This window comes from Haliotis rufescens, unplaced genomic scaffold (genome assembly GCF_023055435.1).
Source record: "Haliotis rufescens isolate VD_foot unplaced genomic scaffold, xgHalRufe1.0.p SCAF_6, whole genome shotgun sequence".
In the NCBI taxonomy this organism is placed as follows: Eukaryota; Metazoa; Mollusca; class Gastropoda; order Lepetellida; family Haliotidae; genus Haliotis; species Haliotis rufescens.
Genome location: NW_025964334.1, coordinates 58,252,742 through 58,269,301, shown reverse-complemented (window position 1 = coordinate 58,269,301; position 16,560 = coordinate 58,252,742). Strand labels below are relative to the sequence as shown.

The window sequence follows — 16,560 nt, the reverse complement described above, 5'->3', positions numbered from 1 at the left end:
TTTAGGGGATAACACAGGGACTGGTCGGCTGAGTGGGGTATTCGTGTTGAACTGCAGCTTAGTGTCTCAGTGGGTTCACCGTAAAAGCAAACTTAGTTTGACTTGTACAATCTGCCACACATATATATACAGGTTGCTATAGAAATGCAATAATCTTGAGCGTGACATGAAGCCCCATTTCACCTGACTTCAGACCAGTACAAGCCACTAGGTTTTGATCATCTGTATTTATTTGCATCATGGGACAAACACTGATCGACACGATCCAGGGCCAAATGTCTCCATTGTTTAAAACACCTAGAATCATGACAATAATATTGTGGTGACTAACAAAAGCTAGGTAGAATTGCACAGTCAATACACAAGCATTTAGTAGTCGCATAATTTACAGATACTAAAACCTTGTTAAAACAAATATCAACATATGGACATTTGTACATGAAGAGTATGGACATTAGATGTTTAGAAATTCCAGATGAAGTCCTACAGCTGCTGAAGTGGATCTGATTAGGAAGTACTGCTTACAGCTTCAGTAGCAGAACCATTAGTGATGTCATTTGATTGTGATGTCATGGTAACCAATGATGTCACAATAGTCTGCAAAGCATTGTGATGCAATTTCATTGCAGAGATATCTACAGTGTAGATATCGCTTGATCTCACCCAAGCAAATCTCCTGTGGGAGCCAGTTTTGGATGATAAAGCTAAAGTGATACAGACTTTAGAGTGAGTGAGTTGGGTTTAACGCCACTTTTAACAGTATTCCAGTAATATAACAGTGTGTCCGCATAAAGTGGGAGGAAAGCCCGAAGTGATGCAGGTTTTAGACGTTTACCACTTCGGTGAAACCCACAAGCACGGGTATGGTGCTGACAAACCTAGAAACATAATCTGGGTGAACCAGGATTTGAACCCACAATCATAGGCTCCTGGCATGTCACAGGGACACAACTCTGCACAGCGAATTTTGGCCCCTTAGACGACTGGGCCCCCGTGCCCCCTACAGACTTTAGATGTGTAAGACTGTCGTGGAAGCAACTACCACATGTATGGTGCTGACAAATCAATAAATGGGGGAATCAAACCTAAAACAGCGGATAATGGCAAACTAATTTGTAAAGAGAAATCATCCTAAGCCAAACATTGTAAAAATTCTGAAAATAGTTTGACAATATGGAGTTACTTCATGAGTCGTGTACAAACAGAAATCTGTCAAGTTTGTTTCTGTCTAGTAAAGCAGTGTATCTCAGTATTGACAAGGGTTTGGAGTCGTAATATCATCACTGTAACAGGGCAGTTTCTGAAAGTTATTCCTGTAAATAATTATTAGCTCTTATCAGTGTGTAATACTGATGCATTGATTCAGTTGTTCATACAATCAAACAGTTCTGGGAGGACAATGACTGGCAGAAACAACGCCGCTGCTTGGTGTGTTCGTACATTTGTAGGCGTGGAGGACTGGTGTCCCTGCAGGGCCACAAACAAGTAATTATGCCTTCACGATTATTTATAAGTACCTCAACAATACATGTCCAGGGCCAATTTCACAAAGTGATCTTAGTGCTATGACTTTCATAGGCCAAGATTACAGTATGGGAGTTACGATCATCGTGGCTTGAAGGCTATCATAGACCTGGGTTTAAGTATGGGAGTTATGATCATTGTAGCACTTTGACTCTCAGAGGCCAAGGTTAAAGTATGGGAGTTACGGTCATCGTAGCGCTATGATCACTTTGTGGAATGGGGTGCTGAATGACAATTATATCAATTATGGCAAACTGACTCGACACTGATCTCAGTTCAACACAAGTGCAGGCCTACAACATGTTAAACAGATCAAAAAGCAAAGTCACATGAAGATCACATCAAATCTCCTAATATAATATGCCAGTACATCACACAGTTATTTCGACCTGGGCCTCTTTTCACAAAACCACCTTAGCAGCACGACTGTCATAAGTCCATGTTCAAGTATGAGTTACAATCATCTTAGCGCTAAGATCACTTTGTGAAATGGGCCTCAGATCTTTAATCCCTGCCAAGAAACAATGGACAGCCCATTTCAGTGCAGTGCTTGAAACTAAGTCCTGGAGTCCTTGCCACTGCCAACAGTAAAGATTCAGGGCGTACTGAGATTCAATTACTATAGCAGCAAACCTATAGGACCCCAGTAAACCCCTTACTTTTGAACACTACAGATTGTCAGACGGCCCGGGTCATTCAGCCCAACCAACAAATGAACGTCCATTTCTGTACAGGACAGCCACAACGCCCTGTGTTTCTGTCAGACAGCCCAGGTCATTCAGCCCAACCAACAAATGAACGTCCATTTCTGTACAGGACGGCCACAAGGCCCTGTGTTTCTGTCAGACGGCCTGGGTCATTGAGCCCAACCAACAAATGAACGTCCATTTCTGTACAGGACGGCCACAAGGCCCTCTGTTTCTGTCAGACGGCCCGGGTCATTGAGCCCAACCAACAAATGAACGTCCATTTCCAGGCCCTGTGTTTCTGATAGCAGTCCATCATTACTACCATCACATGGACCACTCCAGTCGTCACTATCCTCGGCCATCTGAAACTTGGAGATGTCCGAGATATCTCATTTGTTCAAAGACCTGATGTACATCGGGGATCCATCACAATCTGTACATATCTACATTGACAAAGTTTATTTTTACAAGATTTCCAAACAACAGGTGATATTCACAATACGGACAATGTACAGGTATTGAATTGATTCACAAACACATACACATCATGATCGCCAAAGTGGGAGATGTCTTCAAAATGTTATCTCAAAATCAGCCAGTAACCAATGAGTGCTCTTGTTCCAGCACTGGTCGTTAACAACAACAGGCTTCTGTTAATCCAACAGAAAGAAAATATGTAGAGTGGTCAAAGTAAACTGTATGTCTGCCAGGTCAAGGTCCATGATTGTGGCTCATCCTACAGAAATAAAATAATATGAAAGAAAAGTGTCAATATTCCTGATTATGATCAAGGAGGGAGAACATCGCCACTTCTCGGAACTGAAACAGCAGCTAGCATGTGGATGTTGACCAAAACAAGGTTGTTAAAACATTCTGCCAAGATGGAACATACATTTATAACACGATAAACCATCTGACAGGTTTAAATAACTAGCCTCATTGAGACGACATCACTGTTTATCCTTGATCTTGGTCATCATCAACACCTACAACACATGCACCATTGTAGGTAAAACATAGATCAGTGGCAAACATCAAATCAACAGCTACCCATCACTGTAGCAAACATGTTACTTTAAATTTAAATCATATAAGTTATTCAGTCCATGGACAGGCCTGCTGAGTCTAACGAGCTGATGTTTAACTGACGTCAATAATATTAAAATGATTTCATTTTCTCCGTGACCGTCCGTGTCGGGGGAGGGCTGGTCTTGCATACATAAAGTCTCGTTGTTTCCGCCCCTCATGTCTTCTGCATGGTGCTCGTGATCCGGAAGAATCGGACAAACTTGAACACAAGACTAACGATGAGGTACCACACGTTGCGGGCAATGTCGGACCGCGCAATCAGGAGTCTCCAGAAGACTATTGCCGTCACTGTGTTGAACATGTAGCGAATGTTCCTCAATCTGGAAAATAAACAAATACATAATGTTAATTTTGTTTGTTGTTTAACGCCACACTCAACAATTTGTTGTACCAGCAGACTAGTGGGTGTGTCCCTCTACCAGCACCCTAGTGGGTGTGTCCCTGTACCAGCAGACTAGTGGGTGTGTCCCTGTACCAGCAGACTAGTGGGTGTGTCCCTGTACCAGCAGACTAGTGGGTGTGTCCCTGTACCAGCAGACTAGTGGGTGTGTCCCTGTACCAGCAGACTAGTACGTGTGTCCCTGTACCAGCAGACTAGTGGGTGTGTCCCTGTACCAGCAGACTAGTGGGTGTGTCCCTGTACCAGCAGACTAGTGGGTGTGTCCCTGTACCAGCAGACTAGTGGGTGTGTCCCTGTACCAGCAGACTAGTGGGTGTGTCTCCTGTACCAGCAGACTAGTGGGTGTGTCCCTGTACCAGCAGACTAGTGGGTGTGTCCCCTCTACCACCAGAGGAACGTACTTGCGAAGGTGGGCCCGGGCAGCAGGCAGCCCTGCCAGGTCTTCGTTCAGGAGGTATTGCTTGGCCCCCAGACAGTAGTTCTCTATGTAGGTCGGCCAGTGCAGGGGACGTGGGTCGAAGTAGAATGTCTGAAACAAAATGTGTGGTCAGTATACAGGTCAACATTGACCCACAAAATTTGTTACCAGCTTATGAACATCAACCCCCCATAAGGACAAACAGTCTATCTACAACCATCACATTGACAAGTATGCTATGAAATATTTTACAATCTTGTTTTCCTGTAAATCATTTGCACAAATACCTCGACCTGACCTGATGACCATCACAGCTAATATGGATATAACAATCTGCGGCCACTGTAACTTGATAGCAGCCCACAATTCCCTACTGACAGACTGCTATCTATTCTATTACGAAGTGACATCATGGGGGTCATGTTTCTTGTATTTTGGCGTCATCCTATATCATATCCTGACATTGCTATTTGTAAATCAGTGAGGTTTTCAATACAGACACTCCCTCAACTTGCGCTGCTGTATGTTGTTTTGTTCATTTTGGGATAACTACAAACTCTATACATTTCAGCAATGATAACACACGTTATGACACAGATTGTACTTATAGTCAGGCCATAAATGCAATAAACGTATTAAATAAAATTAAATTTAAAAAAAAAAAAAAATTAAAAATCTTGATAAAGGAACTATTCCATCTCTGTAGTGGCCAGAACATGTTTCACACAAGGATCAGGCAAGCGGCGACCACCTAAACTACAAGCCACACCCCCTGCAATGTTTTGTTTGTTGTTTAAAGCCACACTCAGCAATATTGCAGCTATATGACGGTGGTCTGTAAACAATTGAATCTGGACCAGACAATCTAGTGATTGACATCATGAGCATCGATCCACACAATTGGGATACGATGACATGCATCAATCAAGTCAGCGAGCCTGACAACCCAATAAGTATAGTCGCCTTTTAGGGCAAGAATGGGTTGGTAAAGACCTATTCTACCCCGGATGTTCACGGGTCCCCCTGCAGTGGGCGTACCTTGAAGTCCTGTGCGGTCAGTTTACTCTTCAGCATGTCCAGGTTGGTGTAAGTCCACTCCCACGAGTTGCTGGTGAAGTAGGTCAAGATGTCCATCGACCGGTGCAGCTTGTTGTACGTCTTCACCATTCTGGACACACAGACAGACAGTGAGTGAGTGAGTGAGTGAGTTGGTGAGTGAGTGAGTGAGTTTGTGAGTGAGTTTGTGAGTGAGTGAGTTGGTGAGTGAGTGAGTGAGTGAGTTGGTGAGTGAGTGAGTTGGTGAGTTGGTGAGTGAGTGAGTTGGTGAGTTTGTGAGTGAGTGAGTTTGTGAGTAAGTTGGTGAGTGAGTTGGTGAGTGAGTGAGTGAGTTGGTGAGTGAGTGAGTTGGTGAGTGAGTGAGTTGGTGAGTGAGTAAATGAGTTGGTGAGTGAGTGAGGGAGGGAGGGAGGGAGGGAGGGAGTTGGTGAGTCAGTGAGTGAGTGAGTGAGTGAGGGAGGGAGGGAGGGAGTTGGTGAGTGAGTGAGTGAGTGAGTGAATGATGGAGGGAGTGAGTGAGAGACTGTGTGTAGAGGTTTCTGGCCACAGACGGCATTTCTACAGCTACATCCCAGCACCCAGAGTGCTAGTTGTATACAGTCATGTCATGGAGCACAAGTACAGAGATGAATAATCAAACATCAAATCATATTGTGTTATAAGGTAACGATGATATCCATGCTTCACTGACAATGTTATACTCAATGAAAGGGAGATAATACAAAGAATGAGTTATCTCCCCTTACTCAACAAACCCTACAGCATTATATACATATATACTTGAAATAATATTTAGCTGCAGTGGCCAAGTCTCCAACTGTGATCCAGTGATCTAGTTTCCTTGGATCCTTGTGGATCTCTCCTAATGCACAGACCTCCAACATCACTAACATTTGGTGGAGGCAAGAACCCTTGACATTAATGTTACCTTGGCTGTTTGCCCACCAGTTTGAAGACAAGGTCGTACATGTACGCTGGTACCATGTGACTCACGAACATCCAGTAGTCATGGAGGAAGCTGGAAAAAGACGAGTCAGGTACGAATGTAAAAAACCATGTATGTGTACCCAGTCAATAAACAGGGGTCATGCATGTATATCCAGTCAATAAACGAAGGTCATGCATGTATATCCAGTCAATAAACGGAGGTCATGCATGTATATCCAGTCAATAAACGAGGGTCATGCATGTATATCCAGTCAATAAACAGAGGTCATGCATGTATATCCAGTCAATAAACAGAGGTCATGCATGTATATCCAGTCAATAAACAGAGGTCATGCATGCATATCCAGTCAATAAACGGAGGTCATGCATGTATATCCAGTCAATAAACGGAGGTCATGCATGTATATCCAGTCAATAAACGGAGGTCATGCATGTATATCCAGTCAATAAACAGGTCATGCATGTATATCCAGTCAATAAACGGAGGTCATGCATGTATATCCAGGCAAATAAAAAGAGGTCATGCATGTATATCCAGTCAATAAACAGAGGTCATGCATGTATAACCAGTCAACAAACAGAGTTCATGCATGTATATCCGGTCAACAAACAGAGTTCATGCATGTATATCCGGTCAATAAACAGAGGTCATGCATGTATATCCATTCAATAGAAAGAGCCTAGTTGGGTAACATGATTAGCAACAGAGTTGATTTTGACACAAAAAGCTGTATATAGGTCAATGACTTAGACCAAAGACATGTAATAAATCACTGGCAAAAGTCAATAAGCCAAATAAACAAAACACAAAATTGCTTATGCCAGGTTCTCACAAGTCAACAATAATGGTGGACGAACCCTGACTTCAAATCAATGCAATACTGTTCATGATGAGACGCATGTATATGATCTGGGCTACGAACGTCACGATAAGAAAAGCACTTGACTAGGTCACTATAGCTCGTTTCCTCCTGATACAGAAAGTAGGATGCAAAGACATGCCTTGCCCAGAAGTTCAATAACCATTGTTCATGGCTGTGCTTTGTTTTATTAAATTGATACTGTAAGTAGGACTAATACTTACTGTTTACTTTTTAATTATGAAACGTGTGACGCCTTGCTTAGCATTTCTATTACATAAACAAATCATCTGTCAAATATAAATTTTATCGGTCTATGACGGTTGACTGACGGCAATCTGAAACTCTCCTCCAATGAGCAGCACCCACCTGTTATTTGTTAATGCTACGTTGGGCCGCCTGAAGCAGTCGTCTAGTGGGGTGCGCTTGTAGAAGTTTATTACAACAGACTCTGAAACACATCATGTACATCTGTGTAGTCCTGGCTTAGAGAGAAGAAAACATGATGATTAATCTTGCATTTCTTAAAATGTCTTCAATACTATTATTATCAAGTATATGGTCTGAATAATATTCATCAAAGTATATAAACGATGTACATGTCTCTTATCACTACCAAAGACTAATCCAGGTTGAAAGGTACACCATGTTAACCAACCCATTTCCCCCAGGTAAAAGGTTGACTGATTCAGTGGAACACCGTGTTAACCAACCCATTTCCCCCCAGGTGAAGGGGTTGACTGATCCAGTAGTACAATATGGTAACCTACCCATCTCCCTCCATGTGAAGGGGTTGACTGATCCAGTGGTACACCATGTTAACCTACCCATCTCCCCCAAGTGGAGGGTTGACTGATTCAGTGGAACACCATGTTAACCAACCCATTTCCCCCAGGTAAAGGGTTGACTGATTCAGTAGAACACCATGTTCCCCCCAGGTGAAGGGTTGACTGATTCAGTGGAAAACCATGTTAACCAACAACCAATTTCCCCCCAGGTGAAGGGTTAACTGATCCAGTAGTACACCATGGTAACCTACCCATCTCCCCCCATATGAAGGGGTTGACTGATCCAGTAGTACAACATGGTAACCTACCCATCTCCCCCCAGGTGAAGGGGTTGACTGATCCAGTGGTACACCATGTTAACCTACCCATCTCCCCCCAGGTGAAGGGGTTGACTGATCCAGTGGTACACCATGTTAACCTACCCATCTCCCCCCAGGTGAAGGGGTTGACTGATCCAGTGGAACACCATGTTAACCAACCCATTTCCCCCCCCAGGAGAAGGGTCGACTGATTCAGTGGTACACCATGTTAACCAACCCATTTCCCCCCAGGTGAAGGGTTGACTGATTCAGTGGTACACCATGTTAACCAACCCATTTCCCCCCAGGAGAAGGGTCGACTGATTCAGTGGTACACCATGTTAACCTACCCATCTCCCCCCATGTGAAGGGGTTGACTGATCCAGTTCACCATGTTAACCTACCCATCTCCCCCCAGTGGAGGGTTGACTGATTCAGTGGAACACCATGTTAACCAACAACCCACTTCCCCCCAGGTGAAGGGTTAACTGATCCAGTAGTACATCATGGTAACCTACCCATCTCCCCCCATATGAAGGGGTTGACTGATCCAGTAGTACAACATGGTAACCTACCCATCTCCCCCCAGGTGAAGGGGTTGACTGATCCGGTGGTACAGTGGTACACCATGGTCTGCTTGGGTTGGTACACTGCGGTGTACCAGGCGGAGGTGATCATCAAGTTGACGGGGATGTCCACGGGGATGATGTCTGCAACTGCGCTGTGATCGCCCTTCATTGATCGCAAGATTCCTTTTCCCGCCTGGGAGAACACAACACTCAATATTGACACCAACGTCCTGGACACTGAATTGCCTTACCAAAAGTTTCCTTATTTATTAGTGTTCAGTTAAAACCCACCATCAAAGAGAAAATAAACTTCAAGTTTTTATTTGCCTGTCTGCAAAATGCAAGAAAATTAATTACAGAGAACATCATATTTAACAGTTATAGTGGAAAATGTTGGCTTGATCACAGATATTTTCATTTCACATCTATATTAGCAGCTTAAATTCACTGTGACTGGCAGATGAGGAGGAGTTATCTCCCTTCATGCACACTCAGCCAATACTCTATTGATACTACACATCAGCTGACCACTGATTCACTTACGGCAATGTAAAGACCACTTGGCCCGTTGTAGTTGTCAATCCAACCCTGCAAGGAAAAAAACGATTCAATATTGCAGAAAACAAAATCTCACAACAGGATCATCAGGGGTTGACGTAGATACAGTTGGGTCGGGTTTAACAAACTATCCAACAGTATTTCAGTTATGTCACCACCAGCTGAATGTGCAGAGTTCCAGATAAGCTGCGTATTTGTATAAAATACTCAAAATATATTACAATTACCCAAACAATTTTGAGTTGCTTGTTCAAAAATATGCATTAATTTTTACAAGTTGCAAACATTGCAAAATTACCCAGTGTATCCTTTTCAACTTACAAACATTTTTTCTTCATAGATCTTTATTAAGTGATCAAGAGCAGGCATTAACAATATCGGTCACTGGATTGTCTGGTCCAGACTCGAGTATTTACAAGCCACAGTGATATAGCTTGAATACTGCTGTATTAAAACTGTACGGGTGTACTGCTGCCCCAACTATTAGGTTGCACTTACTGGCAGAGGTCCCTTCCAGGCTGCCCCAACTATTAGGTTGCACTTACCAGCAGAGGTCCCTTCCAGGCTGCCCCAACTATTAGGTTGCACTTACTGGCAGAGGTCCCTTCCAGGCTGCCCCAACTATTAGGTTGCACTTACCAGCAGAGGTCCCTTCCAGGCTGCCCCAAGTATAAGGTTGCACTTACCAGCAGAGGTCCCTTCCAGGCTGCCCCAACTATTAGGTTGCACTTACCAGCAGAGGTCCCTTCCAGGCTGCCCCAAGTATTAGGTTGCACTTACCGGCAGAGGCTCCTTCCAGGCTGCCCCAACTATTGATGGTCGTACGATGGCTATTGGCAGCCCGGCACCCTCCGTCACCAGCAACGTCTCCCCCAGCTGTTTCGTGTAGGTGTACGTGTTCGGCTTGTTGCCTAGCAACTTGGGGGTTACTATGTCCACCATCTCGTCATCCATCCACCTGAAAGAGTGAGTGAGTGAGTGAGTGAGTGAGAGAGTGAGAGAGTGAGTGAGTGAGTGAGTGAGTGAGTGAGTGAGTGAGTGAGTGAGTGAGTGAGCGAGCAAGCCTTTTGTTTATTGTTTAACATCACACTTAGCAATATTCCAGCTTTATGATGGTGTCCCTTAAATAATTGAGTCTGGACCAGACAATCCAGTGAGTGAGTGAGTGAGTGAGTGAGTGAGTGAGTGAGTGAGCGAGCAAGCCTTTTGTTTATTGTTTAACATCACACTTAGCAATATTCCAGCTTTATGATGGTGTCCCTTAAATAATTGAGTCTGGACCAGACAATCCAGTGAGTGAGTGAGTGAGTGAGTGAGTGAGAGAGTGAGAGAGTGAGAGAGTGAGTGAGTGAGTGAGTGAGTGAGTGAGTGAGTGAGTGAGTGAGTGAGTGAGTGAGTGAGCGAGCCTTTTGTTTATTGTTTAACATCACACTTAGCAATATTCCAGCTATATGATGGTGTCCCTTAAATAATTGAGTCTGGACCAGACAATCCAGTGAGTGACTGAGTGAGTGAGGAACATACGTTTGATACTACTTTGAAAAGTTTTTCATATTTACATGGTTTCAAGCGATAGTTTTGTAGCCTGTTTGTTGGTGCAATCACAACCACAGTGGTGCTGACAGACCATGGATCACAATCAGGGCTTCGAACCCATGACCAGCGGATTCTGAACGCTAAGGGGCACAACTCTGTAAAATAACTGGGTCAATCATTCGATAAGATGAGAAGTGAGTGTGCTTACTCTAGAGCATCAATAAGTTTCTGTGGCTGGACGAGGGTTGGGTAGACGGTCTCCTCGATGTAGGGTCGATCACAGTTGGCGTAGGCAGTGGACACATGGACGAACACCTGCAACAATAGGTACATAGGTACACTGACCCACCATGTCCACACTCATGGAATTCTCTGTACACTCTCTCGTCTCTTTATTCCCTTCCTTTCTCTTCCTTTCTCCTGTGTATTCTTTTTCCCTCATGTGTTTATTCTCTTTCCCTAATGTGTTTATTCTTTCTCCCTCTTTCTTTCTCTCACTATCTTTCTTTTTCCTTTTTATTCCCTCCGTCTCTCTTATCTGTTTATCAGTTTTTCTCTTTCTCTCATCTGTTCATTCTCTCTCCCTCCCTTTCTCATCTGTTTATTCTCTTTCTCTCATCTGTTATAGTCTCTCCCTCTCATGTGTTTATCCTCCCCCCTCTCCCTCATCTGTTTATCCTCCCCCTCATCTGTTTATCCTCTCCACCCCTCTCTCATCTGTGTTTACCTCCCCCTCAAGTCCCCTGATAGTGGTTGTGACAGACCCCTCCTCCCCCTCATGTCCCCTGATAGTGGTTGTGACAGACCCCTCCTCCCTCTGAAGTCCCCTGATAGTGGTTGTGACAGACCCCTCCCCCCTCTGCAGTCCCCTGATAGTGGTTGTGACAGACCCCTCCTCCCTCTGCAGTCCCCTGATAGTGGTTGTGACAGACCCCTCCTCCCTCTGAAGTCCCCTGATAGTGGTTGTGACAGACCCCTCCTCCCTCTGAAGTCCCCTGATAGTGGTTGTGACAGACTCCTCCTCCCCCTCAAGTTCCCTGATAGTGGTTGTGACAGACCCCTCCTCCCCCTCAAGTCCCCTGACAGTGGTTGTGACAGACTCCTCCTCCCCCTCAAGTTCCCTGATAGTGGTTGTGACAGACCCCTCCTCCCCCTCAAGTCCCCTGACAGTGGTTGTGACAGACTCCTCCTCCCCCTCATGTCCCCTGATAGTGGTTGTGACAGACCCCTCCTCCCCCTCATGTCCCCTGATAGTGGTTGTGACAGACCCCTCCTCCCTCTGCAGTCCCCTGATAGTGGTTGTGACAGACCCCTCCCCCCTCTGCAGTCCCCTGATAGTGGTTGTGACAGACCCCTCCTCCCCCTCATGTCCCCTGATAGTGGTTGTGACAGACCCCTCCCCCCTCTGCAGTCCCCTTATAGTGGTTGTGACAGACCCCTCCTCCCCCTCATGTCCCCTGATAGTGGTTGTGACAGACCCCTCCTCCCTCTGAAGTCCCCTGATAGTGGTTGTGACAGACCCCTCCTCCCCCTCAAGTCCCCTGATAGTGGTTGTGACAGACCCCTCCTCCCCCTCAAGTCCCCTGATAGTGGTTGTGACAGACCCCTCCTCCCCCTCAAGTCCCCTGACAGTGGTTGTGACAGACCCCTCCTCCCCCTCAAGTCCCCTGACAGTGGTTGTGACAGACCCCTCCTCCCCCTCAAGTCCCCTGATAGTGGTTGTGACAGACCCCTCCTCCCCCTCAAGTCCCCTGATAGTGGTTGTGACAGACCCCTCCTCCCCCTCAAGTCCCCTGACAGTGGTTGTGACAGACCCCTCCTCCCTCTGAAGTCCCCTGATAGTGGTTGTGACAGACCCCTCCCCCCTCTGCAGTCCCCTGATAGTGGTTGTGACAGACCCCTCCTCCCCCTCAAGTCCCCTGATAGTGGTTGTGACAGACCCCTCCTCCCCCTCAAGTCCCCTGATAGTGGTTGTGACAGACCCCTCCTCCCTCTGAAGTCCCCTGATAGTGGTTGTGACAGACCCCTCCTCCCCCTCAAGTCCCCTGATAGTGGTTGTGACAGACCCCTCCTCCCCCTCAAGTCCCCTGATAGTGGTTGTGACAGACCCCTCCTCCCCCTCAAGTCCCCTGATAGTGGTTGTGACAGACCCCTCCTCCCCCTCAAGTCCCCTGACAGTGGTGGTGACAGACCCCTCCTCCCCCTCAAGTCCCCTGATAGTGGTTGTGACAGACCCCTCCTCCCCCTCAAGTCCCCTGACAGTGGTTGTGACAGACCCCTCCCCCCTCTGAAGTCCCCTGATAGTGGTTGTGACAGACCCCTCCTCCCCCTCAAGTCCCCTGACAGTGGTTGTGACAGACCCCTCCCCCCTCTGAAGTCCCCTGATAGTGGTTGTGACAGACCCCTCCTCCCCTTCAAGTACCCTGACAGTGGTTGTGACAGACCCCTCCTCCCCCTCAAGTCCCCTGACAGTGGTGGTGACAGACCCCTCCTCCCCCTCAAGTACCTGATAGTGGTTGTGACACACCCCTCCTCCCCCTCAAGTCCCCTGATAGTGGTTGTGACAGACCCCTCCTCCCTCTGAAGTCCCCTGATAGTGGTTGTGACAGACCCCTCCTCCCCCTCAAGTACCCTGATAGTGGTTGTGACAGACCCCTCCTCCCCCTCAAGTCCCCTGATAGTGGTTGTGACAGACTCCTCCCCCTCAAGTCCCATGATAGTGGTTGTGACACACCCCTCCTCCCCCTCAAGTCCCCTGATAGTGGTTGTGACAGACCCCTCCCCCCTCTGCAGTCCCCTGATAGTGGTTGTGACAGACCCCTCCTCCCTCTGAAGTCCCCTGATAGTGGTTGTGACAGACCCCTCCTCCCCCTCAAGTACCCTGATAGTGGTTGTGACAGACCCCTCCTCCCCTTCAAGTCCCCTGATAGTGGTTGTGACAGACCCCTCCTCCCTCAAGTCCCCTGATAGTGGTTGTGACAGACCCCTCCTCCCTCAAGTCCCCTGATAGTGGTTGTGACAGACCCCTCCTCCCTCTGCAGTCCCCTGATAGTGGTTGTGACAGACTCCTCCCCCTCAAGTCCCCTGATAGTGGTTGTGACAGACCCCTCCTCCCCCTCAAGTCCCCTGACAGTGGTTGTGACAGACCCCTCCTCACTCACCTGAAGATGTTTCAGTTTCTTGGCTAGTTCAATCATCTTCCTCACCCCAACCACGTTCATCTCTGTGGATAACCTGAGGAAAACAAAGGTGGAATCACAACCTCAAACAATCTCAAAACATCATCAACATAACGCCTAGGAAATTGGTCAGCATAAAAGTTTTACAAAAAAATCAGGGATTATGAAAAGAACATCTTCATGAATCATTGTTTTGTAGTGCTGAGACAATTCCATTATCATCATCATCATCATCATCATCACCATCATCATCGCATTCATCATCATCATCATCACCATCATCATCGCATTCATCATCATTGCATTCAACATCATCATCATCACCATCACCACCATCTTCATCATCACCATCATCATAATCATCACCACCATCTTCATCATCACCATCATCATAATCATCACCATCACCACCATCTTCATCATCATCACTATCATCATCACCATCACCACCATCTTCATCATCACCATCATCATAATCATCACCACCATCTTCATCATCACCACCATCTTCATCATCACCACCATCATCATCATCATTATCATCATCGCATTAAGTTTATCACCTAAGAGGTTCATCGAATCTGACTGTGGCTGCGCTGTGGAAGATGATGTCGACGCCGTCCACAAGGAGAGCTGTGTCGCTAGGAGAGAGGCCCACATTGGGGAGTGATATGTCACCCTGAACGGGGTGGATCTTCTGGTCGAAGTGGGGCAACAATTTCCGTAGCTTGTCAAACAACTGCAACAGAAAGGATACATAAGTACTACAAAATAGACATTTGTGGAGATATCATGTAAGCAAAGTGTATATTGCCAGTGTCAAACTGCCTGCCTGTGTAAAGTAAATCTAAATTATTATTTTTTTATTTCAGCAGGCCTCATAACAGCCATGGCAAGTATCAAGATGGGCAAGACACACTCGTGAGTCACCTGCCCACCTGGCTTGTCAGGAGTGGATATTATTTCAGACATTATATATAAACATGTTTGTGACAGCCAGCACTTATCATCCCCTATTGTCCATAGTCAAGTAGACTCATATAGGCTTTATCAGATGGCAGAATCTGTCAAAATGACCAATTGAAACAAAACAAATTCCCAATTCAGATTATCATTTATAATACCCAGCACTGTTCCAGTGTTGCCAAGGTGACGTGTATCTTACTGATAACAGGGTGATAGAGCACAAGGCTGAAACACCTTCATCAGAGTGAAGAGAATGCAACGCTTTACAGCTGTGAATTGAAGAGCTGCACAAGGACTGTACAAATGATGTTTTATTCTCATTTGTTGAACATCCTCAGTAAATCCTTGTGTCTTTATGCAAATGTTCATTATCAATAAAGTCTAGGGTCAGGTCATCTATGACTGGCGTGGGGTGGCGTGGCGTGGCGTGGCGTGGCGTGGCCACGTGGCGTGGCGGTGCGGTGCGGTCTGGGGTGCGGTGCGGTGCGGTCTGGGGTTCTCTACCTTCAGGTCTATACAGGTTCTACTACACCAAATCAGAACCAGTTTGGACAGTGCGGTTTTCGTAGGGAGCCTTCAGTGTAGATCGAGAGATATCTGCAGGCTGTGATTGGAGCATATTCTGTAAGATTTTTATGTCTTTCAAATGTACATCCATCCAGTTATTAAAACTGACCATGTTTTTCTATATTTAGTACTGTCTTTTTCAACATGATGACTTATGCTGAATGTGACCACAGCTATTTTCAAGTAGGTGACATTTGGTGCGAAACTGGGGGTGGTGTGTTTAGCTTCCGGTACTCGGAAAAGGAGCTGACTAAGCTAGTCATTTTAATTTTTTTTATTGCTGTTCTAAGGCCAAACTGTGCACACACATACAGGTAATAGCTGTTGAATGCTTAGTTATTTTAAAAAAAATCATAACGTTACTATAGAAGTCTATGGGAAAACATTTGGTTGTGTGTAACCTATAAGACACCTTTAACTTTAGACAAACAGACTTGGGCTGGTGACTAGTGCCAAGGAGCATTCCTTACTTTGGGAGAGTCTCGATAAATTTACATAAATTTTGGAGGAGGCATATTGTTTGGGGGAAGGGGTGAAATGGGGTTTTACGTCGCGTCAAAGATTACTGCACTTGAGTTATGACCGAATTACTGTCAACATTTCTCACTGTGCCAGGGTTCAGATTTCAAGGGGTGAGACTGACCCCTACTCCACCAAGCCAGGGTTCAGATTTCAAGGGGTGAGACTGACCAGTACTCCACCAAGCCAAGGTTCAGATTTCAAGGGGTGAGACTGACCAGTACTCCTACAAGCCAAGGTTCAGATTTCAAGGGGTGAGACTGACCCCTACTCCACCAAGCCAAGGTTCAGATTTCAAGGGGTGAGACTGACCCCTACTCCACCAAGCCAAGGTTCAGATTTCAAGGGGTGAGACTGACCCCTACTCCACCAAGCCAGGGTTCAGATTTCAAGGGGGGAGACTGACCCCTACTCCACCAAGCCAAGGTTCAGATTTCAAGGGGTGAGACTGACCAGTACTCCACCAAGCAAAGGTTCAGATTTCAAGGGGTGAGACTGACCCCTACTCCACCAAGCCAAGGTTCAGATTTCAAGGGGTGAGACTGACCCCTACTCCACCAAGCCAAGGTTCAGATTTCAAGGGGTGAGACTGACC

The 16,560-nt window shown here is 46.0% G+C and overlaps 1 protein-coding gene across 2 annotated transcripts in view; it reads right to left on the bottom strand.

Annotated features, from left to right (window-relative positions):
• Positions 1-2,366: 2,366 nt before the first annotated feature.
• LOC124143167 (fatty acyl-CoA reductase 1-like) overlaps positions 2,367-16,560 on the bottom strand; it is a 49,504-nt gene continuing 35,310 nt past the window's right edge. For both annotated transcript variants that reach the window (XM_046512027.2, XM_048385780.1), the window contains exons 3-13: positions 14,477-14,652; positions 13,896-13,968; positions 10,943-11,049; positions 9,979-10,156; positions 9,184-9,228; positions 8,647-8,833; positions 7,354-7,435; positions 6,105-6,194; positions 5,159-5,288; positions 4,104-4,231; positions 2,367-3,622 (exon numbers count right to left, since the gene is read on the bottom strand). In XM_046512027.2, the coding sequence (XP_046367983.1) occupies positions 3,457-3,622; positions 4,104-4,231; positions 5,159-5,288; positions 6,105-6,194; positions 7,354-7,435; positions 8,647-8,833; positions 9,184-9,228; positions 9,979-10,156; positions 10,943-11,049; positions 13,896-13,968; positions 14,477-14,652 (1,362 nt within the window). In that variant the 3' untranslated portion in view covers positions 2,367-3,456. The remainder of the gene's footprint in view (positions 3,623-4,103; positions 4,232-5,158; positions 5,289-6,104; positions 6,195-7,353; positions 7,436-8,646; positions 8,834-9,183; positions 9,229-9,978; positions 10,157-10,942; positions 11,050-13,895; positions 13,969-14,476; positions 14,653-16,560) is intronic.